The sequence below is a fragment of the Danio rerio genome, chromosome 15, assembly GCF_049306965.1.
Source record: "Danio rerio strain Tuebingen ecotype United States chromosome 15, GRCz12tu, whole genome shotgun sequence".
NCBI classification, from domain to species: domain Eukaryota; kingdom Metazoa; phylum Chordata; class Actinopteri; order Cypriniformes; family Danionidae; genus Danio; species Danio rerio.
Genome location: NC_133190.1, coordinates 488693 through 515314, shown reverse-complemented (window position 1 = coordinate 515314; position 26622 = coordinate 488693). Strand labels below are relative to the sequence as shown.

At 42.6% G+C, this 26622-nt stretch overlaps 2 protein-coding genes across 6 annotated transcripts in view; one reads left to right on the top strand and one right to left on the bottom strand.

The window, feature by feature from the left end:
• si:ch1073-280e3.1 overlaps positions 1–10944 on the bottom strand; it is an 18096-nt gene extending 7152 nt beyond the window's left edge. The window contains exons 1-11 of one of the 2 annotated variants that reach the window (XM_009291351.5): positions 10764–10944; positions 10443–10664; positions 9607–9843; positions 6812–6997; positions 6566–6739; positions 6386–6484; positions 6180–6313; positions 4406–4544; positions 4196–4327; positions 3649–3753; positions 2047–2184 (exon numbers count right to left, since the gene is read on the bottom strand). In XM_009291351.5, coding sequence (XP_009289626.2) covers positions 2047–2184; positions 3649–3753; positions 4196–4327; positions 4406–4544; positions 6180–6313; positions 6386–6484; positions 6566–6739; positions 6812–6997; positions 9607–9843; positions 10443–10664; positions 10764–10821 — 1624 coding nt within the window. In that variant the 5' untranslated portion in view covers positions 10822–10944. The remainder of the gene's footprint in view (positions 1–2046; positions 2185–3648; positions 3754–4195; positions 4328–4405; positions 4545–6179; positions 6314–6385; positions 6485–6565; positions 6740–6811; positions 6998–9606; positions 9844–10442; positions 10665–10763) is intronic. The other variant, XM_073924261.1, reaches the window with a different exon arrangement.
• mfrp (membrane frizzled-related protein) lies at positions 10534–26622 on the top strand. Of its 4 annotated transcripts, none has more exons than XM_073924281.1 (14): positions 10534–10962; positions 12267–12385; positions 12487–12567; positions 15038–15157; positions 15585–15731; positions 17803–18022; positions 19798–19928; positions 20425–20550; positions 20639–20715; positions 21333–21469; positions 22748–22878; positions 22960–23094; positions 24780–24907; positions 24990–26622. In XM_073924281.1, exons 6-14 carry the CDS (start codon positions 17814–17816, stop codon positions 25212–25214), a joined length of 1299 nt encoding a protein of 432 aa, XP_073780382.1. In that variant the 5' UTR covers positions 10534–10962; positions 12267–12385; positions 12487–12567; positions 15038–15157; positions 15585–15731; positions 17803–17813; the 3' UTR covers positions 25215–26622. The 4 variants fall into 4 exon arrangements, with proteins under 4 accessions (XP_073780382.1, XP_073780381.1, XP_009289590.2 ...); XM_073924280.1 differs by having other exon boundaries at positions 10542–10962; positions 12468–12567; XM_009291315.5 differs by lacking the exon at positions 10534–10962 and having other exon boundaries at positions 11984–12385; positions 12468–12567.

Here is a 26622-nt window from a genome sequence, read left to right as displayed (position 1 = left end):
TTATTGTTTTAATTTATTTGGGAGATAATACACTATATGAATACAACAGAAAGACATTAAACTTTACAAATTTCATGTCCGCTTTTGTAGGCTCAAAACAATAGTGTCATATCTAGATAAAATAGCCTAAGCTAAATAATTTAACGAATTACAAATATCAGATAGGCCTATAAAAAAATCACATTAAATAAATAAACCAATATAAAACTAACCAAAGCTATAGCTATAACAATTAGGCACTATATCAAACTGTTTCAAATTTATATTTAACTTTCATTTTTCAAAAGCCTCTTTGAAAAAAATAAAAAAATAAATAAACACCGGAAAATGTTTTAAATATTATTTATAAAGTATTTGGATAAGATGATATTAATTAAATCATGCAAACAGAGCATTTTCGGGGTGAGTGAAAGCAGAAACTAGGCGACCTTTTTTTCTGTCTGCAGCCGCGCAGCACTTTTTTGACGGGGAAAACTGCAAGTTCAAAATGTGTTCTGTGTCCTCAAACAAGTGTGTGTGTTTTTATATAACATGCTAAAATTAAAAAAGGAAATATAAAATACATAAAGAGCTTTATTAGTGCATAGCTGCTGAGCGCAACGAAATATAGGCAATATTTTTTTACGTGCTGCTCTTATGTGCTGAAACACTGAACAATTTCATTTACTTGAGATATAATAAGCAACATCTTTAAATAAAGGGAATCACCTATTAAGTGTCGTAAAGCCTATAGGGAAAAAAATCATGTTTCAGTTCTCTCCGGAGCATTTGGGATGAATGTTGGACAGATTCTGTCTAGAAGATATAAAATACATTTTATATCGAGTTATTAACAGAGAATTTTATATATGTGGTGTTATATTATGGATGTGTGCGCTCCCTGCGCTGGGTCCCTCCGTTGGTGGCAAGACCACTGGATTTCGATGCCAGTCGGTCGGCGAGTAAATGAATATGATGAATGAAAACACACAGGCATGTGCGTATAGACATGCGTTGTACTGCTGTACAGTAACGTGTCATTTGTTTGTTTTGGTTGTCCTAATTTTAATAGTTTCGTGATGATGTGGTGTGCTTTATCTGCATGATTCTCGCTGAAGTGGGCGGTTTGAGTGACGTTCGATTCGAGGGACGTTCTGGGGGCGGGGTTTGCTGACGCGCTGCAAGCTACAAGCCCCACAGTGGAAACGCGACATGATTTCGGCCTCACTGCTCAACCTCCCGGGCGATTGGCCCGGCCTGGCCCTGGCTCGCACTGGCCTGATAGTGGAAATGCGGCTATTGTGTTCATAATTATAAACGTCATGCTGTGTGTACTGTACTTGTCGTTTTGTGCATGGTCAGCTTTCAGTCCCACTCACTCACTCACTGACTGAGTGCCTGATTATCAGGGGTCAGATTTATATGCAGGCGGCATGGTGGCCTCACAGTAAGAAGGTCTCTGGTTTGAGTCAGTTGGTGTTTCTGTGTGGAGTTTGCATGTTCTCCCTGCGTTAGCGTGGGTTTCGTCCGTGTGCTCCGGTTTCCCCCACAGTCCAAACACATGCGCTATAGGGGAACTGATCAACTACACTGACTGTGTGTGTGAATGAGTGTGTTTGGGTGTTTCCCAGTACTGGGTTGCGGTTGGAAGGGCATCTGCTGTGTAAAACATATGCTGGAATAGTTGTTGGTTCATTCTGCTGTGGCGACCCGTGATGAATAAGGCACTAAGCTGAAGGAAAATGAATGAAATGATTTAAGTGCACGGCAGGGAACTGTGATAAAGAATCCTGAATTTATTTCATGACAATCACATTAGATTAAAGATTAGATGTTTAGAATATTTGTACATGCGCTCTGGTTTTCTTTCTATTTTCTTATTAATTTAATAATGATGAGACAGTGATTTATTGTAGAAACCTTAGTGAAGGAGTCTTGGTTGGTCTTTCTATCTGCTTTACCGCTCGGTTTGTTCAACAAGGCACTTCATTACTGCGAAGCTGCAGCGGAGCATCATGAATGGAGAAAGCTATATGCCAACAAGCAAAGTTAAAATAAGTGTCTTACTGATCATTTGGTTGAACACGTATCCGAGCTGCTGGTAGTCCTGCAGCACAAACACATGCTTCTCTCCTTTCTTTGAGGAGGCAAAGCTCGTCAGGTCTTTTCTGTTCACGTCTTTCCCCACAGCAAACACGTACACATCTGTGTGGACAACATATTGGAAATGATTGAATTCAGGAACAAGATTACGAATGAATTTGTTCTGTATCTGAATCAACATTATTGACCCATTCAGGGGAACTAAAGCAATGTGCTAATTTGCATGTACACATGAGCAATGTTACCATCATAAAACCTCAAATAAACCATTCAATTCTGTTTATCACTGGATATCCTCATTTCATTCTTTTGCTTTTGTCTTTGTCTGTGTAATCGCCGTTGTTGATTTCACATCTGCCTTGTTTAGTTGTTTGTATTTAAGTAGCCTCAGTTTCTTTAGTTTTAAACTCGGTTATTGTGGATTCAAGCCTGTCAACCTCTCCGAGTCCTTCCTTTTGAAAAGTCTCAGTTTTTTTAGCAGTACCTGATCCTCAATTTTTGCCTTTTTTGAGTTTTTGGAAATTGGAAAAGTCTCTGTTTTTGCTTGCTGTAGCTTTATCTTCTGTTGAAGTATTTTTTTTTATCAGTAAACCCCTCTTAAGAAGCAAGTTCCTTTTTTTTGTTTGGGTTCCTCAATCCCTATTTGGCTCAGCGGTTACAAGATCAAGATCTTTTCTGATTGTTTCTAGTCTACTTTTCTAGACAGGCACAATAGTCTTGTTTTCAGAAATAATTAGAATGTTGAAAACCTGCCACCAATGACTTCTATAGTCTCATCTCATTTTCTTTCGCTTCTCGCGGGGGCAGCAGTCTTAGGAAGGAACCCCAGAATTCCCTCTCCCCAGACACTTCCTCCAGCTCCTTTGGGGGGATCCCGAGGTGTGCCCAGGCCAGCCGTGAGACATAGTCCCTCCATCCAGCGTGTCCTGGGTCTTCCCCGAGGCCTCCTTCCGGTAGGACATGCCTGGAACACCTCCCTAGGTAGGCGTCCAGGAGGCATCCGAAACAGATGCCCGAGCCACCTCAGCTGACTTCCCTGGATGTGGAGGAGCAGCGGCTCTGCTCCGAGCTCCACCCGGGTGTCAGAGCTCCTCACCCTGTCTATAAAAGTGTGCCCTGCCACCCTGCCAAGGAAACTCATTTCGTTTGCTAGTATTTGAGATCTTGTCCTTTCAGTCATGACCCAAAGCTCATGACCATAGGTGAGAGTAGGACCGTAGATTGACCGGTAAATCGAGAGCTTTGCCTTTCAGTCATGACCCAAACACTCATGACCATTAGTGAGAGGATTAACGTAGATTGATCTGTAAATTGAGAGCTTTGCCTTTCATCTCAGCTCTGTCTTTACCACAACAGACCAATACATTGACTGCATTACTGCTGCCTTCCATAGTAGCAAAAACAAATGTGAATACCAATGACAACAGGTTCCAGCAGAGCAATATTCTCTTCAGTGTTCAACAGAATAAAGAAACTCTAACTGGTCTGGAATAAGTTTAGGCCGAGTAAATGATGACATGTTCATTTTTAGGCAAACTGTCCCTTTTAGACGTTCACATGACTGACCCAGGAGCTCCTCTTGTGTGTGGTCTACACTGCTGGGTTTGTAGCCGAGCAAGCTGCGGATTTTATTCAGCATGACTTGTGGGTTGGGTCCCATATTGGAGTGGCCTGGAGATACAGAAAAACACATCAGTACTTCAATATATTAAAGAGGACCTGTTACACCCCTTTACACGAGCTGTAAAATGCATCTCTGCTGTCTCTAGTGTGTGTAGTGAAGTTTCAGCTCAAAACACCCCACAGATAACGTTTCATAACTCCCTGGTCTCTAGATTTGAAGTCTGATTATGAACAATACAGTTAATTCATGTTTATCATTACAGAGGCTGGATATATTCACACACTGCTGACACACTACTGGTTTAAACCCCACATAAAAGTGACGTCTGCATAATAGGTGCCCTTTAAACATATTCATATTCACATGCATTGTGTATTGGTATTTAGATGTTTGTAAGATGTCATTCATTTATGTATTCATTAGGTCATGTCATCCATAGATTTGTAAATGTGCTTCCTCCAGACGAAGGGTTCAGTAATAGCCTCTTACCGTCAGTTGCTATGATGAGGATGTTCTGAGTCTCATTGAAATGACTCTTTTTGTTCTCGCGGAGCAAAGCCAGCTGACCGTACACCCTCTCTAGGGCTTTAGACAGATCGGTGCCTCTCCTGTTCTCGTGCACTGAAATAAAACATGTCATTTTGTACAACCAGAAACTGAAGATGTCATTAATAATGGCACAAATAGTACTGAACACACCTTCATCACTAAACTCGCTTAGTTTCCTCAATACAAAATCCACATCATGACTGTTAAAGCTCATAATGGATACGATTTCTCTGGGCTCACTGGCATATGAGACGATGTCGAACTTCATGTTGACTTCATAGCTGTCCAGCTAGAAGATGACAAGAGATTATTTCAGCTGCAGACTTTGATACACAAACACACGATGGTCATGGTGTTTATGATTTATAATCCCTCATTAATATGAGTTCTGTATGATACAGGGGCTGTTTACACCTGGCCACTTCAGGTGTTGTTTCTGATGGCATGTCTATCAGATCGTGACAAACACAGGTGTAAACATACCATTTCAGGATTTCAGACAGATCTGGACAGGTCTAAACGGTGCTTAATTTGTGAATTGCGAGGTCCCTGAACAGATTAGTGTAGCGGATTAGGCATGTTAGCCGAGGATGTAGAGGTGCGTGCATGAAAGGGAGGGGGTGGGCGTATTTGGCATGAACGAAAGTAAAGACGGGGGGAGAAGGCGAAGAATTGGGTGGCGGAGGGGTGCCGCGTATGAAAGTGAAGAGCACGGGGTTGTGGCGGACGAAAGTGAAGAGAGTTGGGGAGTCCCAGAAGAACGTGAAAGTGAACAGCGAACGGCGGAGGAGGGCGGTTGAGGAGGGGGATCAGTAAAATGAGGTGCAGGATCAGATTTCAGAGGAGCTGGATCCAGATTCTGTGTGTTTTGGCACAAATTAAGCCCTGGGTCTAAATACATCTGGTTTTTAACAACAACAACAACAAAAAACTTGTGAGAGAGACCATCAGGAAGAACGCAGCATCTCTTTAGTCACAGATTGCTCTCTCTGTTCTCGTGGTCTTGAGTTCATTCTTCTGAGGTCATTTGGCAAGACCGATTTCCACTGGAACGTCAGTCTATTCTCTGCATTGTTGGTATTGAGAAACAGCCTTAAGTTTGGTTTATTCTCCTGCGTCAAGTGACCGGCGTGACCCTCGGCCCTCGCAATGCACATTGCCATGCATTAATATTTCTGCGGTGTGTGTGTGTTGTTCTGCAATAACACTTCCAAAACACTAGCTGGCAGTAGGTGTTTATGTTTCTCTGTCGAGTTTCTTCACTGGTGTTTTGCTTTTTCTGAACGCTTCCTTGATGTACAAGTAGTTCAAACTCACTCATTTTGAGGCAGGAACCGGCGGATGTGCAACAACTTTAATCATAAGGTAAACACAAAACTACAGTCTTCATCTGGAGGTGCTTCCCGGGACTCCACACTTGTAAACACTCGCTGCATCAGGCTCATGCGGTTCTCACAATCACCCACACTGGTCAGCACTACCAAGCCAACCAATCACAGAGCTTGTGCTGCGTGTCGTTGCGACATGTAGCTACATTTTTTTAAGAGGTGCGCATCAGCGTCGTCGACAGCCATGGCGAGGGCTATGCGACCATGTGTTGGCTGCGCCATAGCATACATGAGCGCTTGAGGCAGAAGTAAAAATCAGCCTTTACTTGTAGACAAGACAACTGTTAAACTCTTGACAAGATCAAGCGCAGCATCAGAATGTGGAAAACATTAGATAACACCATCCACATGAACATGGGCATTTTCAAAACAGATTGTTCATTTGTTCAACAAAAACTCTGGTAGCAGCATGGCCGGGGATGGCATAGTCGTCTCTAAATTAATAAATGTGGCATCTTTTAATCGAGCAGAGTCATGCGCTTGTTTGACCGACTTTTATGATATAGTTTGCTTTTTAAAGTCATTAAACTACAAACCTTACGGACGAGTTCAATAATGGCTTTCTTTGCTGCCTGGAAAGTGTCCTGTGAAATGCTTCCTGAGGTGTCCATCAGGATGAAGACATTCAGGCGACCTTCTTCAACCTTTATAGTCCTACCCAAAGACTGCCCTAATGCAAGAAACACATCCCACGTCAGACTCAAAACCCTAATGCAATCAATAATAGCTATTATATTTTCACCTTTCTTTTTGAAGTCGGGGAGGGACACATCTAAGGCTGCGCTCAGAGATCCTCCTAACGCCTGAGCAACTATAGCCGGCTGATCAAATGAGTACTGGGCTGAAGGGACAAATGGACCATGTTCATCTTGAGTGACTTGCTCTTTAAGTAAGTAAATGTGTGTGTGTGTGCCTGACTGACCGTAGCAGCGGGGTTCTGCACCACTCCATTCCCTTGAATCCAAACACCATCTTTCAGGAGAGCCCAGAATATCCAGGCCTGACTGACATAGGTACCGCACTTTATTTCCAATGCGGAAATGATGCCCAAAGCGTTTAGCTCCTGGAGGGATTCCTGGATCTCTGCAGTCCTCCGCTGGAAACGGTAGCATGTTATAAAGCACCATTCAATCCCGATGTTTGTGTCTACAGGAATACGAAGGCTTACACTGATCGTCACACACTGGTGTTGTTCCCGTCCATCCACCATAATGAGTGCAGTTCCTCTCAGCAGATCCAGTCAGAACAAACCCTTCATGGCATGAAAAGGTCTGCTTTTCTCCAACCCTGAGCCACTGCCTCCTGGGCCAGAACTGCCCGTTATCAAGCTGAATCTGAGCAGGGCAGAGGATCTCTAAGAGTGAGGTAAGCACATCAATACTTACAGGACAATCAACCGAGGAGTCTGTCAAGCTTTTCAATCTTAAAAGGTTAACCCTGGGTGAGCTATTAATTGACAAATCTGGTTTAACTTTCACATTTGTGGAAAATATTAATCAGCATTACTGGACAAAGAGGAGCGTGAAACCTGCTTGATTCATTTAACTCTTGCACATTGGTGGATGTGATTTTCCTATGGAAGATCCTGCAATCCTGTATTAACATCTATGTTAGTCCTGAAACATCATTCCTGTTTAATAAATGTAATCCTTACCTAATCCCTATGGTTAGTATGATTGGACATGATCCTGGATTAACATCTGTTGACCCTGAAAAAACATTCCCAATCAGCCAATCAAATTTAAGGGTTAGGTTTGTTGTTAAGTCATGTGCTTCAACATCATTATTATCCAACTAGTAATCCCCTCTGACTTTTGGGAATTACTTTAAAGTTATGGTTGGGTTTAGGGTTAGGGATCGGGTATGGATTATTTTTCAATCAGAAATGATGTTCCAGGACCAACATAGATGTTAATCCAGGATTACATCCTACTTGGCAAAATCACACTCACCTAATCCCCACCCCCGCCCATAACCCTAACCTATACCCAAAAATCAAAGGTGAATGATTGACGAATGACTGTAATGATTGGGTGGCAACAGAGGTGGGGATCCACATGCAGATGTATTTGAGAATAGGCAAGCAGGCAAGGTTAGTACAGGGGCAAATCGGAGTGTAAGGGAATTTCAAAAGAGCAATTGTAGCCACAGACAAAAAGGTTGAGGCAGGCAGCAAAACAGCATAAACAGAAAACAAGCATGGCTCAGAAACAAGGCAAGACAGCACAGGGAAACCACTTATGTAATGCTCACAGGGAAAACAGGACTCGGCCCTAGATGAGTGAGTGTGTTTCTCTTCTTTGGCTCTCAGTGAAGGCCGTCGCACTTTTTTCCTCTCTGACCCATATCTTTCCTGGCTGTCTCCTCTTGTCTCGTCGTGCTCTATCTCTGAGGCTCTCCTTGTCCTATTATCCAAACGAATAAGGAATTATGGATTTGATCAACTGGTCTCTAAACGCAATTGACACCATCTTCTTGACGAGAAGTTTGGAGCCCACTTATCCTGCTGGGACATGATGGGCATGTGATGGACGGGTGGGAGAAGTGATGCATTGTGTGCCTTGCTGCTCTGTACCTGAAGGATATTTAAGTTATCTACCTATTCAGAACTTTGATACCAGGGTTTCTGCTAATGGACTTATGCGGGGTGCTGGGGTATGGACGGTTGATGAAAGTAATCAGTGCGGATCAAAACCCCACTAAGCTGGCCGGCTTGATTGAAACTGTGGTGAGCAGGGTCACTAATAACCACACTGTACTCTCATTGGAAAACATCAGGGTGAAACTAGTGGCTTTGCAACAAGATTTGGCCATCAATTGAGAACAGTGACGAACATTAATTATCTGTGAAATTGGCAAATATTGACCCAATTTGAACAACTTTTTTTCTCTTTTGGCTTCCCTGTGTGTTTTCTGTCTGCTGGCCTTGGCTGGAGATACAACTTCTCCAGGATAGCAAGATAAGGAGATGCTTTGAAATTCCTGCTTCAAGTCAAAGACACCTGTTGGACTCTACAGGCTTACACGAAGACAGCTACAGATAGACTATCACTACCTAGCCCCGCATCCCACGCCTTTGTGTGCTTTCACCCACTAGAGAGGGTGGGCAGGTCTGCCACCAGCGCTCTCTAGTGACAGGACTGGATGGCTGCCCCCCTTATCGGACTATGTCCACATCCCCTGTTGTTTATGTGCTTGGCTGCAGGGGCTTTTTTTCTCTCTGATCTCACCCTGCCCTAATTCAGGGGTGATGTGAGAGGGAGTTTTTTTCGCCTCTCTTTCCCCAAATGCATCTTAATTCTTTTTTGCAAATGCTACCTCCCGTTGACCTGTGTTCCACAGAAATGTGATGTTTGAGTACGGTCGGGGGGTCCAATTTCACTACATGGCAGTGTATTTGACTACATGGAAGTATATGTGACAAATAAAGGCCTTTGACTGATTGATTGTGATGTATATATGTAGTCCCAACAATCAGTCATGACGAGCTTTAGCTGTGTGTGTGTAATCAAGGGGTGACCTGGAACTGGTGTGTGAGTGCTGTGCATGATGGGATATGTAGTTCACGTGAATGACAGCAAGTGTTCTCCAGCAATCCTCGAATGCTATAGCATAATAACAATAGCAATGATGTAGAAGCACATAACCCTGACTTTAATAATAAACTTAACTGTGAAAATATTCCTTAAATAGGATTGCATGATTGAAATCTTGTACCCGGGTCAACATAGATGTTAATCTAGACACATATCCTATTTGGTGAAATCACACTCACCCTTGCACACTAACCTCAGTCAGATATATCCATTGTTGCTCTTAATTAGGCTTTGTTTTTTAGCATTTGCATTTAAATATAGCATTTAACACTGTTTGCACTCAGGGATTAAACGATTAATAACCCAGGGTTAAGCACAGATTGAAAAGCCTGTATGTTTACTCATGTATGATATAGGTAGGAGATACCCTTGCACACAGCACTCAGTGTTTTCTTCCCGGATGAGAGTCTCATGGCTGACCATTGGCCGTCTCTGCCACAGACTCTCTGTGCTGTAGGGAAAGGGTAGTGTCCGGTCTCGCAGTGGTACGTCAACACGCTTCCCTCAATCCCCTCATTGGAGTAGGACACGCGACCATCTTTAATGGACACTTCCAAAGAGCAGTTCTTCTGCTGGTCCTCATAATCTCCATAATCACTGCTTTCTAAAGTGCACAGACGTGAAGCACAAGTCTGAAATTAACTGGCACATTCAAGTCTGAAAGTATAAAGTATTTCAGTGTGAAACTCAAAAGTAAAAACGATGACACTTTTGATTGGTTTTGGGCTCCAGGGCTCACAAATGTCTAATGCTTCCAGTCTCACATCTCATAGATGCTGGTATCCAGAACTGTACTTGAATGAGATTTAGTCAGTGAATACATTCATTCATTTTTCTTCAGCTTAGTCCCATTATTTATCAGGAGTCACCACAGCGGAATGAACCGCCAACTATTCCAGCATATGTTTTACACAGCGGATGCCCTTCCAGCTGCAACCCAGTACTGGGAAACACCCATACACACTCATTCACACACAAACTCATACAGTACGGGTAATTTAGCTCATCAATTCCCCTATAGCGCATGTTTTTGGACTGTGGGGGAAACCGGGAACCCGGAGGAAACCCACGCCAACACGGGGAGAACATGCAAACTCCACACAGAAACACCAACTGACCCAGCTGGGACTCAAACCAGTGACCTTCTTGCTGTGCAACACCACTGAGCCACCTCATTGAATATATGTACTCACTAAAGTTTACCTTCACATTTGACCCTGGATACCTTAGGCTCCCATTCACCGTTGGAGCTGCAGACTCTCTGACCGATTGGATAAGGCTGAAATCCTTCAGCGCAGTGGTAAATCATGCGGCTGCCGACAGATCCGCCGCTGGAAAACTCCACCGTGCCTCCACTGATGGATTCAGACACGCTGCAGGATTTACTCTCTGCTAAGCCGTAGTCATAGTCATACTCTGAGTGCACTGAAACAGACACAACATTGAATATGTTAGCGTTTAAAGTTTGCCTGTAGTTATTGTTCCAGCTTTGTGATGAATGTCTGAGAAGCAGAGCGCTCTTACCTTCAGATAAAGAGATGAAGAGGAGAAGAGTGCTGAGGCGTGCAGTGCTGTAGTGCATAGTGGAGCAGATGAACACGGTGTAACCCGGACGCTCAGATACGGCTGAAACCCCAGTATGAACCTTGATAAGCTGTATTTGATGAGCGATTAAACATTAACATTTGCAGTTCTGGGAAACACCACAGCATGATCATTTTCAGTAAGTTTTGCTTTGCTTTGTTTGTTAATTTAGGAGTTTGATCAATTCGCATATTAACATTGTCACAGGGCAACAAGCATGCAGAGAGCAGTGGAGTAAATACTCAGACTACTGCAAATGAGTGTTTCTCAGCAATTGTACTTCAATAGTTTGATAAATGTGCACTTTTGCTTTCCGTTGAGTACATGTTTACTGTAGTATCAGTACTGTTACTCCACTACTGTCCTTCAGTTTCTACTGTGTTTATTGTCTATGGGGATTAGAGAAATCAGTCCTGTGAATCCTGACCAATCAGATCACACACAGAAGGTAAACCGCATACTAATGAACTCCCTCAAGACATGGGCCATTTATAACCGCAGCAATGTGTTTGGAAGTGTTCAAGAAGATGTCCAGAATCTGTCCACACACTGACCCAGAGACTGTTTAGATCAGGGATCACCAAACTTGTTCCTGGAGGGCCGGTGTCCTGCAGATTTGAGCTCCAACCCTAATCAAACACACCTGAACAAGCTAATCAAGGTCTAACTAGATATACTTGAAACATCCAGGCAGGTGTGTAGAGGCAAGTTGGAGCTAAACCCTGCAGGGACACCAGCCCTCCAGGACCGAGATTGGTGACCCCTGGTTTAGATGATGCCACTGATGAGAAGATGCCGGATGTTTACTGTATGATGACCCAGATGGGCTTAAACACCCAGCAGGCACAGGACATCAACATGACGTCGGATTGATGTTGTACCTCAACATCGTGGGGACGTTGCATTTTGTTTGGAAATGAAAATCGGGTTGACGTCAGAAGTCAATGTCTGGTAAACCTCAATGTCCAACCTAAAATCAACCAAATATCAACAAACATCATACGTGTGTGTAAAAGTCAAAAACACAGCGGCTGTAGCTGTAATTAAAGTGTGTGTGTGTGTATGTGAGAGAGAGAAAGAGAGAGAGAAAGACTGGGAATGTGTGTGTGTGTGTGTGTGTGTGTGTGTGTGTAAGAACAGGATTATTACGGAGCTCAATCCCCTCATCTGACTCAGCTTTGAGAGTGTTTGGTGAAAGTGTTTCTGTGGGCTGAACACACACACACACACACACACACACTTCAACAACACGAGATGTTGGAGCGCAACACTACAGCATGAAAGCAACACAAGAGTGTGTTTCTAAGGGGAATCACACGCTCCTGAAGCTGTTCACACACACACACACTGGCTGGACTGAAGAACAGCTTCTTGATGTATTATTGTCATGTACATGCATCTGTTTGACGGATCCGTTAACGTTTCCTTCCTCGTGGTGAGCAGATGGACTGAATTCATAACCTGCCTCATGGTTTCCGTCAGCTGAACATTTGCTGAGGCTTTCTCCAAACGCAGAGACGATGGACGGCGAGGATTCAGCCGAGAGTCAAAGTGCATATGAGGTCAGTTATTAAGCATGCTTGATTCTAATGTTTGATTTGATTCCGGCTGAATGTAAATGAATGCTTTGTTTTAATATGACAGAATGTTTTCTGCAATCCAGCTTTTGAACCCGATGAAGACAATGAGGAAAACACAAGAAGCGCTCAAATCCACATATACTTCGAGCCCGCTAAAGAGCCAGGTGAGTGCTCACGGACAGACACAGATATCACTCTGCGACTGAGTGATTTAAGTGTGGTTTATTCATAAACTAATTTCGAGAGGATCACGTGCTTATAATCAACACGGCTGGCTCCTTGTTAGCTCTGTAATCAGCCCCATAGATGATTACAGAAGCATTATAAATAACCTGAGTTTTTCACTCCAGTTATCTTCGTCTTGAAGCTCCCCCCCTTTCCACCCCTACATCCTCCCACTTTTTCTGATCAGGCGACACGGTCGCCCAGTGGCTAGCACTGTTGCCTCACAGCAAGAACACCGCCGGTCCAACCCATCGGGCCGGTTGGTGTTTCTGTGTGGAGTTTGCATGTTCTCCCCGTGTTCGCGTGGGTTTCCCCCGGGTTTCCTCCCACAGTCCAAAAACATAAACCATAGCCAATCGACTAAAACAAATTATCACCCAATACAACCTGAGTTTACACTTCTCACGGTGACAAGCAGGGGAGTTCTCGAGACCTACCTGACTTCGAATTCCCCTCTCGCCCTTCTAACAGGAGGAAGCCCCGGGCTCGAGGATATTACGAGCTCAGGGCTCTCTCCCAGGACAGCATGCCAAATATGCTTTATTGATTATCAGCTAAGTGTGAACTCTTGAAACTATTTTAACACACACACACACACACACACACACACACACACACACACACACACACACACACACACACATATTAATAATAAATAAAGAACAGAAAAAACACAGAGACGTCACACCCACACTGAAAACCCTAATAAGTTGACTGAACTAAACTAATTGAGTAAACTCGTTGCCTAAATTTAATTGAGTAATAGAGTCTCCCAAAACTTGCATATTTAAGTTTATTTAACTTGCCGGATTTGTAGGCTCTACTTAAATTGTCCAATTCACTAAACTAGTACTAACAAAAAAATAAGACAAAACAAGTGACAGACACTTCATTCTGTTACTATACATATATATGTGTGTGTGTGTGTGTGTGTGTGTGTAATAATATACTTTAAAAAAATGTTTAAATAAATTTTAAACAAAAAATAAGTATCCATTTATTCCTGTTATGATGGATAATTATACCTGAAGCCATTTGCTTTCTAATTTAAAAAATACCTTATAATAGAATTGTACAGTCGAGACTACATCTCTGAAAATCACCTACTTTTTTTTTAAAGGATTAATTAGGATTTTAAGCTCACTACACTTGAAATCTTAAGTGTTTGCATTTTCATGGTACATAACTTAAGTGAACTCATATTTTTAAGTGACGGGACCAAAATGCTATGTTCAGTCAACTTTACACTCTCAGAAATAAAGGTACAGGAGCCGTCACTGGGCCAGTACCTCTTTAAAAGGTACATATTTGAGCCCACAGTAGAACCTCAAATGTGCATTTTAGTGCCCAAATGAACCTAAAAAGTACCTTTGAGGTGCCATCATGGACGCTTCAGGTATAAACATGCTCCTTTTGAAGAGGTACCACCCCAGTGACAGCTCCTGCACCTTTATTTCTGAGAGTGTGCTTAATTGTTTAAGCAAAGACAACATTAGGGTTTACAGTGCAGTGCTTACTTCATTCTCACACAGTTATGTTGTTTTACGATTGTCTTCACAGTCACATTCTTCACAGGGTTTACAATCCCACCACCGCTCCCCTCTCCTTCAGAAATAACCGTGGGAATGGAGTGTAATGAATAGGACCAGGCGCAGAAGATAAACACAAATAAATAAATGAAATGAAAGAGGGGTGTACGTCTCACAAACAAGGGGAAACAAGAAACGCTAACAGCGCATGAATAATGATGCATTAATATGTAAACTAAACTTCATTCTGATTTAATGATGAGTTAGGGCATGCGCTACTCATGAACTAACTTTAACATGAGCCACAGGAGTTCCTGTGTGAATAACGGCTACCTTAATTACTTGTTAGTACTTAATTATTGTATTAATTAACATTAAAGTTTAAGCTAAAAGTCCCCAACATGATCTGATGATGTATAATGATGTCGTGATTGATTGGAGGGGCACATCATCATTAACTCACCCTTAACTCCTCATCAGCTGCTGTGTTTAAACTGTTGATGTCGACTGAACACTTTTCTAGTGTTATTGAGTGTAAACGCACTAGACGGACCTACATAAAGAGTTAAGGATGAGATGCCCATCACCACGATATAATTAACAGCTCATGATGGTTGAATTAAGCATGATCTAATGTAATGTTTAGTTTACATATTAACACATCACTCATTGTAAAACTCTCCATAGTTACTGATGCACTATCCATCGTCCATATGGAGGTCATTCTACAGGCTTCCCACGCATGTTGACAGTACTTGAATTTCAGACATGTGGATTCAAGGGGTCCTATCATACAATCCGGCGCAAGGCAAATGTTATTTGTTAGTTTCAGCTTTGCTGTTAGACATTGACATGCTGTGCTGTGTGTGTTCTCTGAAAGCTGCAGTAAATGTGCTGACAGTACGAGCGTGTTTGGCTGATCACAGAGCAGTGTTGGTGTCGGCCGCTGTGCTGTTCGTCTCCACCGTCCTGTGCATCACCCTCATCTTTCTTCTCAAACGTGAGTAAAGTCTCTTTTCATTTCATTTCACCCGATCTCGCTGCAAAGTCTCTCCAGGATTTTATAAGAACTTTTTTTTTTAAACTTGTGACCTAAAACAGGTGTGTTTTAATAATTATTGTGGAATTTGTGTTCAGTATTCTACATGTCAAGGCTTTTCAAACATGCCATATAAATAAAAGTATTTGATAATCCAAAGCGCTGTTAGAGTTTCGTCTTTGTGACTTTAATTGGATCATTGACTGCGAAGTACCTTTGTGTGCTTTAATGATATTTGCTATTTCACATGTTTATTTTATGATTTTTCATTAATTATCCCTATTAAGCAATGTAACTAGAATTATTGGTGGTGGTCCTTCCATTTCCCTCAATCTCAATGTACACTTACTTTCCCTCTTTCTTTTTTTCTGTGTTGTTGTTTTCACAGAAGTTGAGACGACTAAAGAAGAGGTTTCACCTTCAGACACTTGGTTTGGAAACAGAGTTTCTGAAAATCTCTCTTTGGGTCCGACTGCCCTCCAGCCTACATATAGCCCCACAGTCTCTGTGTCTGGGACAGAGCCTACATTCACAAGTCAGTAAAGGATCTCTTACACAGATACATACAGTTGAAGGCAGAATTATTCGCCCCCCTGTTTATTTTTTCCCCAATTTCTGTTTAACGGAGGGAAGATTGTTTCATCACATTTCCAAACATAATAGTTTTAAAAACTTATTTCTAATAACTGATTTATTTCATCTTTGCCATGATGACAGTGAATAATATTAGACTAGATATTCTTCAAGACACTTCTATACAGCTTAAAGTCACATTTAAAGGCTTAATTAGGGTAACTAGGCAGGTTAGGGAAATTAGGCAAGTTATTGTATAACAATGGTTTGTTCTGAAGATTATCGAGAAAAAAAATTTAGCTTAAAGAGGCTGATAATTTTGTCCCAAAAATGGGTTTTAAAAATTAAAAACTGCTTTAATTCTAGCCAAAATAAAACAAATAAGACTTTCTCCAGAAGAACAAACATTATCAGACATACTGTGAACATTTCATTGCTCCGTTAAACATCATTTGGGAAATATTTAAAAGAGAAAAAAAATCCAAAGGGGGCGAATAATTCTGACTTCAACTGTACAAACATTTACCATTTCATATAAAGCAACCCCAAAGCATGTTTGTACATTAGTTGGATTGTATGATAAGGCATAAAGAACATCCAGAGCGGTTGTTATCTCAGAATAAAGCCTGACAGGTTTAACCTTTCATAAATATATATTTATTCATTTTTATATCAATTTCAGCATTATTAAATAATACACAAATGTTTAGATTATTTGTGTACAATACAGTTTAAAGTCATATTTTTGTCACGTTTCTAGTGCAAATGTCTAAAAAACAGGCAAACATTATAGTCTTGTTTTCTGAAATGATGAGTCAAAATGAAGTGCGTTTCTCCCTAAAACACACAAAATAATCCAGTTCTTCCTTCAGACATGATGATTATTTTGCTCGGCAGATAATTTGGTTTGTTTCAAGGAAAAACTCTCTTCATTTTGACCATATACTTGTCTAGAAAATGCTTCTTGATTTAAAATTCTTTAGATATTTGGACTAGAAACAAGACACGAGGGCTGTTTCTCAATTCCAAGAATGAACAGTCCAGAGACCGGTTTGGCCAAGTTACCTCGGAAAAACGAACTCGGGAGGCCGCGAGAACAGAGAATGCGTCCTCTGAGAAATGACATGCTGCGTTCTTCCGGATGGTCACATGACCTTCACGTGTTTTTTTTTTTTTTAATAATTATTTAAACAGGCGACGCAGTGGTGCAGTATAGTGCTGTCGCCTCACAGCAAGAAGGTCGCTGGGTCGATCCTCAGCTCAGTTGGTGTTTCTGTGTGGAGTTTGCATGTTCTCCCTGTGTTGGCGTGGGTTTCCTCCGGGTGCTCCGGTTTCCCCCACAGTCCAAACACATGCGGTACAGGTGAACTGGGTAGGCTAAATTACCCGTAGTGTATAAGTGTGTGTGTGGATGTTTCCCAGAGATGGGTTGCGGCTGGAAGGGCATCAGCTGCGTAAAAACGTGCTGGATAAGTTGGCGGTTCATTCCACTGTGGCGACCCCGGATTAATAAAGGGACTAAGCCGACAAGAAAATGAATGAATGAATGAATGAAACATTGCAGCAGTCTTACAATGATTTAGTGTTTTTCAACATGTACACTCTGCATTAAAACATAAACACACGTCGCACAATATAAAGAAAACAGATTTTAATATAAATTTCAGCAAATAAACACTCTTATTGTGTTCATGCCTTTATAAGATTTTCATGCTGATGTTTATATTCACCGTCTCATTTAGGGAATCTCCTAAGATAATTAAGTGTTATCTCTGAACTTTAATAATAAACCTATATTAAATGCTGCGCTTCCCGCCTCCTTGGTTGCAGTGCAGATGCAGCCACTCAAACCAATGAGCAGTGAGGTGATCATCAACAGAACAATCAGCTCAGATGAGCAATGGTGATTGTAAAATGATGCTCTTCAGTTTGGTATTTTGGTATCCTCTACATACAGCAGCTGAACGTGGCCCTTCCTCATCATAACAGCAGCTCTTTCCATCATGAAGGTTTCCTTTTCTCTGCTCTGACAGAATGTGGGGGCATGTTGAGCGGTGCAGGAGGGACTCTGAGCTCTCCCAATCACCCAGGTGTGTATCCTCCTGACTCTCACTGTGTGTGGGTGATCCGGGTGTCTCCTCCGTCCCTCGTGCAGATCCAGGTCTCGTCTCTGGCTATCGAGGGACCTTCGCCCTGCCTGTTTGATTGGCTGGAGGTCAGAGAGGAGACAGAGAAGACATCTGCTGCCACCAGGTTTGGTGTTTCCTAACCATTTGTAGTAATCAGAAATAAAACGGGCCTGCCTTTACGCTTGAAAAGCATTTGATTAAGATGCCAGAACAAGTCAAGGCTGAGGGTGTGTCTCAATCAGCACCCTTGTTCACTATTCAGTGCACTGATCAGGTTGCCACCCATTTTAAACGTGACCTATAAGAACTAAAACAAGTCTGTGATGTCCAGTGTGAAGTGAGCAGACAGGTAGTGTTCTCTAACCCTCTGAAACTGACCCGTTTATACTTTGATTCTAATTGTGGCGTTTATGTGACTGTCGCTTTAAATGCAAATGAGATTGTGCTCTTTTGAGAAAAGGGCGGAGCTACAAATGCCTATATATCAACAAAGTGGCAGACAGTATTAAGGGTGACGCTTTATAAGCAGCATAATAATATTACTTTTCCCATGTAACACGTCACTTTTAAACATAAGTAATATTAATTGAGCTACTTTTACCTTGCTTAATTAACTTTAAAAATCTAATGCGGAATAAAAATGACCTTAGGTTGAATCACACACTCAATAAGAGAACGTGCTGCTCGGGAACAGACAGTCGGCTCACAGTCATCATCATCATCAGGTCTGTTCTTTACAGCAGATGAGTCAGTGTACTGTTCTAGTAGCTGAATAACTCAGGATATTGGTTTATTTCGAGTCAGAGGGGGGATCCGGTGTGTTAGTACTGAAGACAAAAAAACATTTAACAACAATCTGCAGTGGATTCTTGTTATTTTAAACTCCTCGAAGAAAAGAATTAAGTGTAGATTATGTGTAAGTAAAACTCTTACAACTGTGGGAAACGCAACTTAAAAAACAAACAAACAAACAAACAAAACTGGATGCAAAGCACTACACCCGCACCCCACCACCAGCAGAACAACAAATGACTGACATCAGTTCACGTTCTCCATCTAAAACAATGAATTCAGTCGTGAGATCAAGCCTCAGTCAGGTATGAAGCAACTCGACAGTAAAATATTGCATACCTTTCAACAAAAAGGAACTGAGCAACGGAATTAGTTACTGTTTTGGGGGAGTAAGTTAATATTGTAATGCACGACTTTTCAGAAAGAACACTGGTGGCACATTCGAAAACAAGACTAAAGTCCTATGCTAATGAGGGAGAGATGGGCACTAGTGGGCGGGGCTTTTCCCCTCTGATGCACTACAATAACACAGCATTGATACGCACGACAGCTGCGCCCCTTAACAGAAGTTCGGAAGTGAGAAATATAAATCACGTGACCCAAATCATCAGATGTAATGACGAACAAGAACATTTTCTTCTGTAAAGAATCTGTCATTTATTGATTTTTAACATGAACTAGCTAGACAGGAAAGCAAATATGATGCTGGTTTATGAAATAGTTGAAGTATTTAGCTGTTGTGTACGCAGTAAACTTCATACATGAAAATCGTTTCCTCTGCTGTTGTTCATAAACTCCTAATCAAGTTTTGATGATGTACAATGAGGGCATTCTAGTGTCTAATGTCACTATGTGAGGTGATGCAGGTTCATCAGTGCCCTTAATAGTGCCCGGATTTGTACACAGGATTTACTGCGCACGTCTCTTTTGTCTGATACACACTTTTCAGGCCTCAGGAGACTCTGGTAAGGAGCTGCTGGGGTTGATTGAGAAGAAATGTGCAGAATCTAATCTGTTGTACTGTTGTTTAACCTGTTTCATTCAACCCAAACCTTTAATAATGAATTAAATCATTCAAGAAAAATTCAAAGATTTGCTTCTTCCTAGATTTTGTGGAAACGTTGCACCACCTACACTCAACACAAACAGCAGTACTGTGCTGGTTTCATTTCACTCGGATGGAAGCATTGGTGGCACTGGGTTCATTGCACAGTACCATTCTATATTACCAGGACAGAGTAAGCATATCACTTAAACATGTCAGTGTTTGAACATCTCTCTCTCTCTGTGTGTCTCTCTGTCTCTCTGTCTTCTATGATTGCCTGTTTTGATGACTTTGAAGACAAATGAAAATCATTTTGATTGTGTAGATTTTACGACAACCAGAGACTTAATCTGGCTTGAGTTATTGGTCATAGCAATTATAACACACAGTTTGAATGAAGCTGAAGACCTGCAACCGTTCACTTCAATAGTAAGTCAACCAGTATTTGTCACGTGAAACACTAAAGCATGCGGCGCATGAGCCACGAGCTAAACACAACACCAGCAGAAGACTGAATGTAAGACACGAGCAACACTGAAAACACTTACAGAAATCCCACAATAACTATCCTGCTACAGACGTAAAACGTCAAATCAGACCCTGATTCCGATAATGAATGCATGCGAAGTGTTTTTTGTATATGTGAAGGTTATTATATTCACTAAAGTCTTAATTTTGTCTGCAAACAGGAAGTTGTTCCAGGGAAGAGTTTATGTGTGACAGTGGTCATTGCTTACTGCCAGTTTTCATCTGTGATGGTCAACCAAACTGCCAGGACCATTCAGATGAGCTCAACTGCAGCCACAAGCACAGAGGTAGGAGAGATAAAGCCACTGCTGAGTGTGTGATGCTTCTGTTCGCTGTCTTGATCCAAAGTTAAATCACAGTGCGTTTGATACTCAGTGTGTGGAGGACAAATAACAGGAGAATACGGATCACTGTCCAGTCCAAACCACCCGAAGCCTTACCCACATCAACAGGTCGGTTTCCAGTGCTTTCTCTGCTACCTCTAATCACTAGGAATAGTTATTGATGACAATGGGCTCTATTTTAACAATCTAGGCACAAAGTCTAAAGCACATGCAGATGCATTTAGGGCATGTCCAAATCCACTTTAGCTATTTTAAGGATTTATAAATCTGCTCTGCACCCGGCGCATGCTCTATCAGGGCTGTGCTGATTCTCTTAATGAGTTCTGGCTGTGTTTTGAGTATAACCTGCATTAAACCAATCAGAGTCTAGACACATTTCCATCCTCGGGTAACATGCCAGATCCGTTACACTGATCTGTTCGGGACCTCGCAGTTCATAAATTAAGCACTGGGTACGGGTCACCTTAATCAGGCTTGTGTCTCCACCAATGGTACCCTTTTGATGGGCGTGGTGTACGACAGAAAGTTGCAATCAATGTCATTCTCATCTGAGGTTTGGAGGTTTTTGGTGTTGTCCTAACTTAAAACAATAAAAGGAATGACCAACCAAAATATATTCAGTAAGCAGGAATACACAATGCACATAAATAAAACACAGGCCGTAGTAACACAAATACTGTTGGAACAAATGAACTGATTTGACCTGGTCTGATGATGTTTCATAGATGTGTACGTGGCAAATATCAGTGGAGGACGGACAAGTTATTCGACTAAGTTTCCAGAATTTCAGTCTGGAAGCGCAGGATGTCTGCAAGTTTGACTATGTGGAGGTTTATGACGGTGCTGAGACAGCTCTGGGGAGGTACGAACACACCACTGCTTTCTCTGATTTCTAACATGTGTTAATGCTCTCACTATGTAGTGTGAACACAGTTTGAGTTGAATGCTCTATATCTCTTCTAGTTGAACAATCTTTAGCCCTTTAAGACCCCAGTATACTTCAAATGAAATCGAACGACAAACTGAAAACCGAAGTCATTTCGATATAAACCCTGTCTAAATGCAGCTTTTTTTCAGCAATTCAAATCAGCTCAATAGGCAAACTTTTTGTGGAGTTTGTTTTGGCTTCTAAACACCTTTGAGCTGCCATTGATCTATGGCAGGGATGTCAAACTCGATTGCTGGAGGGCCGCAGCTCTGCAGTTTAGTTCCAACCCTGCTCCAACACACTCACCTGCAGGTTACAAACAAGCCTGAAGCCCTCAATATGTTTGAACAGGCGTGTCTGATTAGGGTTGGAACTAAACTGTGCAGAGCTGCGGCCCTTTAGGAACTGAGTTTGACACTTACAGTCTATGTTAATTAATCAATTATTGGGTGTGTTCTGGAACTTTACCCACCCATTCTATGAGTATCAGGCAGAAGAACAACATCCAAAAGAAGTAGCAGAGCTGTAGAATTGCCTACAGATAAGTAGCCAAGAAATTAGAACCAGAACACACCAAGCCGATGCCAAATGCCTAGCACCAACAAAACCATGACACTGGGGGAGCTTGAGCTCCAACTCTTCCTTCTATAAGCTGTTTTAATGAGTACACCCACACCACCCCTAACCCCAACCCCAAGAGACATCACTTGAAGAAGAAGTGCAAGGAAGGAGGAGCTGGAGCTCAGCTCTGCCCAAGTAACTCTGCAGGTAGTACCACTTGACAAAACCCAACAGTGTTGCTCTCTTCGGAACTACACATTCACACCCTATCTACTGCAGTGCAGGGGTGTCAGAAGGTTTGAAAAGAGTCCACCATTGCTCAGCCTTTTCCAACTTCTTTTTTGCCCTCTAGTGCAATGCTTTACATCAGGGGTCACCAATCTCGTTACTGGAGGTTTAGCTCCAACTTGCCTCAACACACCTGCCTGTGTGTTTCGAGTATACCTAGTAGGACCTTGATTAGCTTGCTCAGGTGTGTTAGATTAGGGTTGGAGCTAAAATCTGCAGGACACCGGCCCTCTAGGAGCAAGTTTGGTGATCCCTGCTTTACATAAACTCCGGTGCTTATTACACACAATGCATAAGTCACAGCCTCTCTAGCATGCTAACCTTCATGTTTGTGGATTAATCAGCTTCTGTGGCTCTCTGCAGGTACTGTGGGTCAGCGCTGCCTCCTGATCTGACCTCCTCTGGACCTGTGCTGACTGTTGTGTTTGTGGCAGATGAAGGTGTTGCCGACAGTGGCTTTTATGCATCGTTTCAGGCCATATCTCTTTCAGAGAGTGAGTGCTGCGTGATTCGTCTTCAGGATGCTGTAAGACTCTGTTTGTAGACTTTCACCGAACTGTGTGGTTCTGCTTCAGGAACGTGCAGTCCAGCACAGTTTGCCTGTCCCACTGGCGAGTGTCTCCATCAGGACTGGCTGTGTGATGGATGGAGTGACTGTGCCGATGGTGCAGATGAGCACCACTGCATGAACTCCACCTACCCTCCATTCAGTGAGAATGCAGCGAACAATACGTTCATTCCTTTTTGAGGCTCAACATGATCTTTCTGTTGCATCACTCCTACTCTCTAAATTATCAGTCAGAATTATCAGCTGAAGTCAGCATCAGATCCAAATGCACTCTTCTTATATTTAAATGTAAACAGTAGGGCTTGTTATACACAATGAATCTGTGCACCTTGCCTCCCCTCTTGTAATGACTTCTCTTCACTTCTGGTCACATGGAATGGCTTTAGGGTGGGGCTATCAGTCCTTTCAGGCAGGATATCAGTCATAATGGGCGGGGCTATCAGTCATTTAGGGCAGGGCTATCAGTGCTTCAGGGCAGGACTATCAGTCATTAAGGACGGGACTATCAGTCATTTAGGGCGGGGCTATCAGTCATTTAGGGCAGGGCTATCAGTCATTTAGGGCGGGGCTATCAGTCATTTAGGGCGAGGCTATCAGTAATTTAGGGCGGGGCTATCAGTCATTTAGGGCAGGGCTATCAGTCATTTAGGGCGGGGCTATCAGTCATTTAGGGCAGGGCTATTAGTGCTTAAGGGCAGGACTATCAGTCATTAAGGACGGGACTATCAGTCATTTAGGGCGGGGCTATCAGTCATTTAGGGCAGGGCTATCAGTCATTTAGGGCGGGGCTATCAGTAATTTAGGGCGGGGCTATTAGTCATTTAGGGCAGGGCTATCAGTCATTTAGGGCGGGGCTATTAGTAATTTAGGGCGGGGCTATTAGTCATTTAGGGCGGGGCTATCAGTCATTTAGGGCGGGACTATTAGTCATTTAGAGCGGGCTTCTAGTCATTTAGGGCGGGGCTATCAGTCATTTAGGGCGGGGCTATTAGTCATTTAGGGCGGGGCTATCAGTCATTTAGGGCAGGGCTATCAGTCATTTAGGGCGGGGCTATTAGTCATTTAGGGCGGGGCTATCAGTTATTTAGGGCGGGGCTATCGGGGCTATCAGTCATTTAGGGCAGGGCTATCAGTCATTTAGGGTGGGGCTATCAGTCATTTAGGGCGGGGCTATTAGTGCATGTCTTGTTTTTTTTCCCTGCCTTTGAGGGTGTCAGTGGATTGAACAGATCTGGTCAAATTTCATCTGTAATATTTAACAGAGTTGAATCTAAACTCTTCAAGGCTGTGGCCCTTTGGGAACTGGTTTGACACCCCTGATCCCTATATAGCAGCGGTGTGCAAACTCGGTTCTGGAGGGCCTGTTTCCTGGAGAGTTTGGCTCCAACCCAAATTAAACACATCTGAACCAGCTAATCAAGCTTCTACAAGATATACAAAAAGCTTTCTGGCAGGTGTGTTAAACCAAGTTGGAGTTAAACTCAGCAGGAAACGCCTGCCCTGGGGGTGTGAGTTTGGACACCCCTGTGGAGGGCCGGTGTCCTGCAGATTTTAGTTCTAACTTGCCTCAACACACCTGCAAGGATGTTTTCTAGAAAGCCTAGTAAGAGCTTGATTAGGTAGCCCAGGTGTATCTGGATGGGGTTAGAACTAAACTAAACCGAGTTTGGACATGCCTGCTCTAAACAATAAGGAGCGCCACACTGCCTATGAGCATACGACATTTACAGTATGTGCTAACAACCTTCAGAAGAAGCTGTTTTGGTCACCGAATCCTTTTAGTCAATAGTGACGAATCAGATTCTCATTTTGTCCTTATCTTCACAGCTTCATCTTGTGAGCTGATCCAGGTTGAAATGTGCAGAGGTCTGAGCTACAATCTGACATCTTTTCCGAACATCTGGCTGTCTCTGTCGGATCAGAGAGAGGCGGCCTCTATTCTGCACAAGTACAGGGTGAGCAAGCCGTTCCCTAGTGAGCCACAGGGTTACATATAGAGCACTGTTGTGAAGTGTGTTTGTTCTGCTCTTGTGGCAGGTGCTGGTGGATCTGCCGTGTTTCGAGTCCTTTCGGCAGCTGGTCTGTGGGATGTTTCTGCCCCGCTGTAGTCCTCAGAGCGGCGTCCTGCAGTTGTGTCAGTCTGTCTGCTCCACCGCCGAGCTGCAGTGCAGTCCCGCTCTCAGCCTGTTCAGCTTAAACTGGCCCTTCAACTGCCTCCTCCTGCCTGATTCACATGACCCCATGGAGTGCTCCCTTCCGTAGGACCAGTGACGGAAGGATGCACCACAACCTCAGAGTCAAGCTGGAAAATGACGACACTCACTTACACAGCACTGAAAAGCCAAGTGGAAGGAGTGTCCATTTGTTGGGAAAAAGGACAGGCAATATATACATGTTGCCAAAGGTTTTGAGACTGTTACCTTTACATGCATATGAACCTCCCTATCTTAATAGGAGGGATTAAATATGCCATTCCATAACAGCTTAAACTCTTCTGGAAAGGCTTTCCACACTAGGTTCAGGTGTGTGGTTTTGGATGATGTTGGATGAGGAGACCTGTCTCAAAGTCTCCACTCTAAATCATGCCAAAGGTATGGGATTAAGGCCAGTTCTCTTCCTCCACACCAAACTCCTAATCACCTGTGGATTCACCAGTACCACATGTCTTTAGACTGTGGGGGAAAACGGGGCACCCGGAGGAAACCCACATGAACAGGGGGATAACATGCAAACTTCACACAGAAACACCAACTGACCCAGGAGAGGCTCGAACCAGCCACCTTCTTGCTGTGAGGCAAACTGCGCCACCGCATCGCCTCTCTTTCTCTATATTTAGTATAACCTGCATTTATGGTACTTTCAAAATGGTGCTATCTATGTGTACAATACATTTTCAATCAAATGATCGGATCATTGCAGCGATTAAGAACAGAACTGTATTGTGTATTGTTTTAGCCCACGTAGGGTTGGCATCACCTCTTTAAAAGTCTTGGATCTGATCAACTGAAGCTGCGCAATCTCTAGAGGCCATCCCGAGGTTGACACAGAAAGCAAAAGAAAGATAATAAGGTTTTCATGACATTTTAAATGAGATGTTATGAGATGTTCATGTGTGATGCATTTAACTGCATCCTACAGTTCTGTGATGCATTGTGTAAATGCCTTACTAAACAGATAGGTCTTTAATCTAGTGTTGAACTAAGAGAGTGTTTCTGAGCCTTGGACATTATCAGGAAGGCTATTGCAGAAATTAGGAGCCATACATGAAAACACTCGACCTCCTTTAGTGGACTTTACTATTCTGGGTATCAGAAGCCCTGAGCTTAGAGTTCTTCTCAGGAGTTCCTTTTACTCTGCTCCTTTTAACTCTACACCTGGCACAAAGCAGTCAGGCAAGTACAGTTGTCCATGTTAACTTGTATTTTGGGATTATTATACCCTTTCTGCACTCAGATTATCATGTCTACCTGCTTCATAGTTACTCTGTCCATCTCTGTTTGGACAAATCTCCATTGGATAGAGTGATACAGAAATAAGTCACTTGACTTGACTAATGGGGTGGATTCACTTAGTGTCTCATTTATAAAGTTCATTTGAATGCATTTAAATGACATGTATTATTATATTTACTTGAGCGATCACAACATTAGAAATGAAACGTGTGAAGAAA

What these genes read in the sequence shown, in the direction of transcription:
- mfrp (XM_073924280.1), top strand. Translation starts at nt 12,344, where the DNA reads ATGGACGGCGAGGATTCAGCCGAGAGTCAAAGTGCATATGAG. An exon ending in CCTCATCTTTCTTCTCAAAC is followed by an intron (nt 15,158 to 15,584) that starts GTGAGTAAAGTC and finishes TTGTTTTCACAG; the next exon opens with AAGTTGAGACGACTAAAGAA. An exon ending in CTATTCTGCACAAGTACAGG is followed by an intron (nt 24,908 to 24,989) that starts GTGAGCAAGCCG and finishes CTCTTGTGGCAG; the next exon opens with GTGCTGGTGGATCTGCCGTG.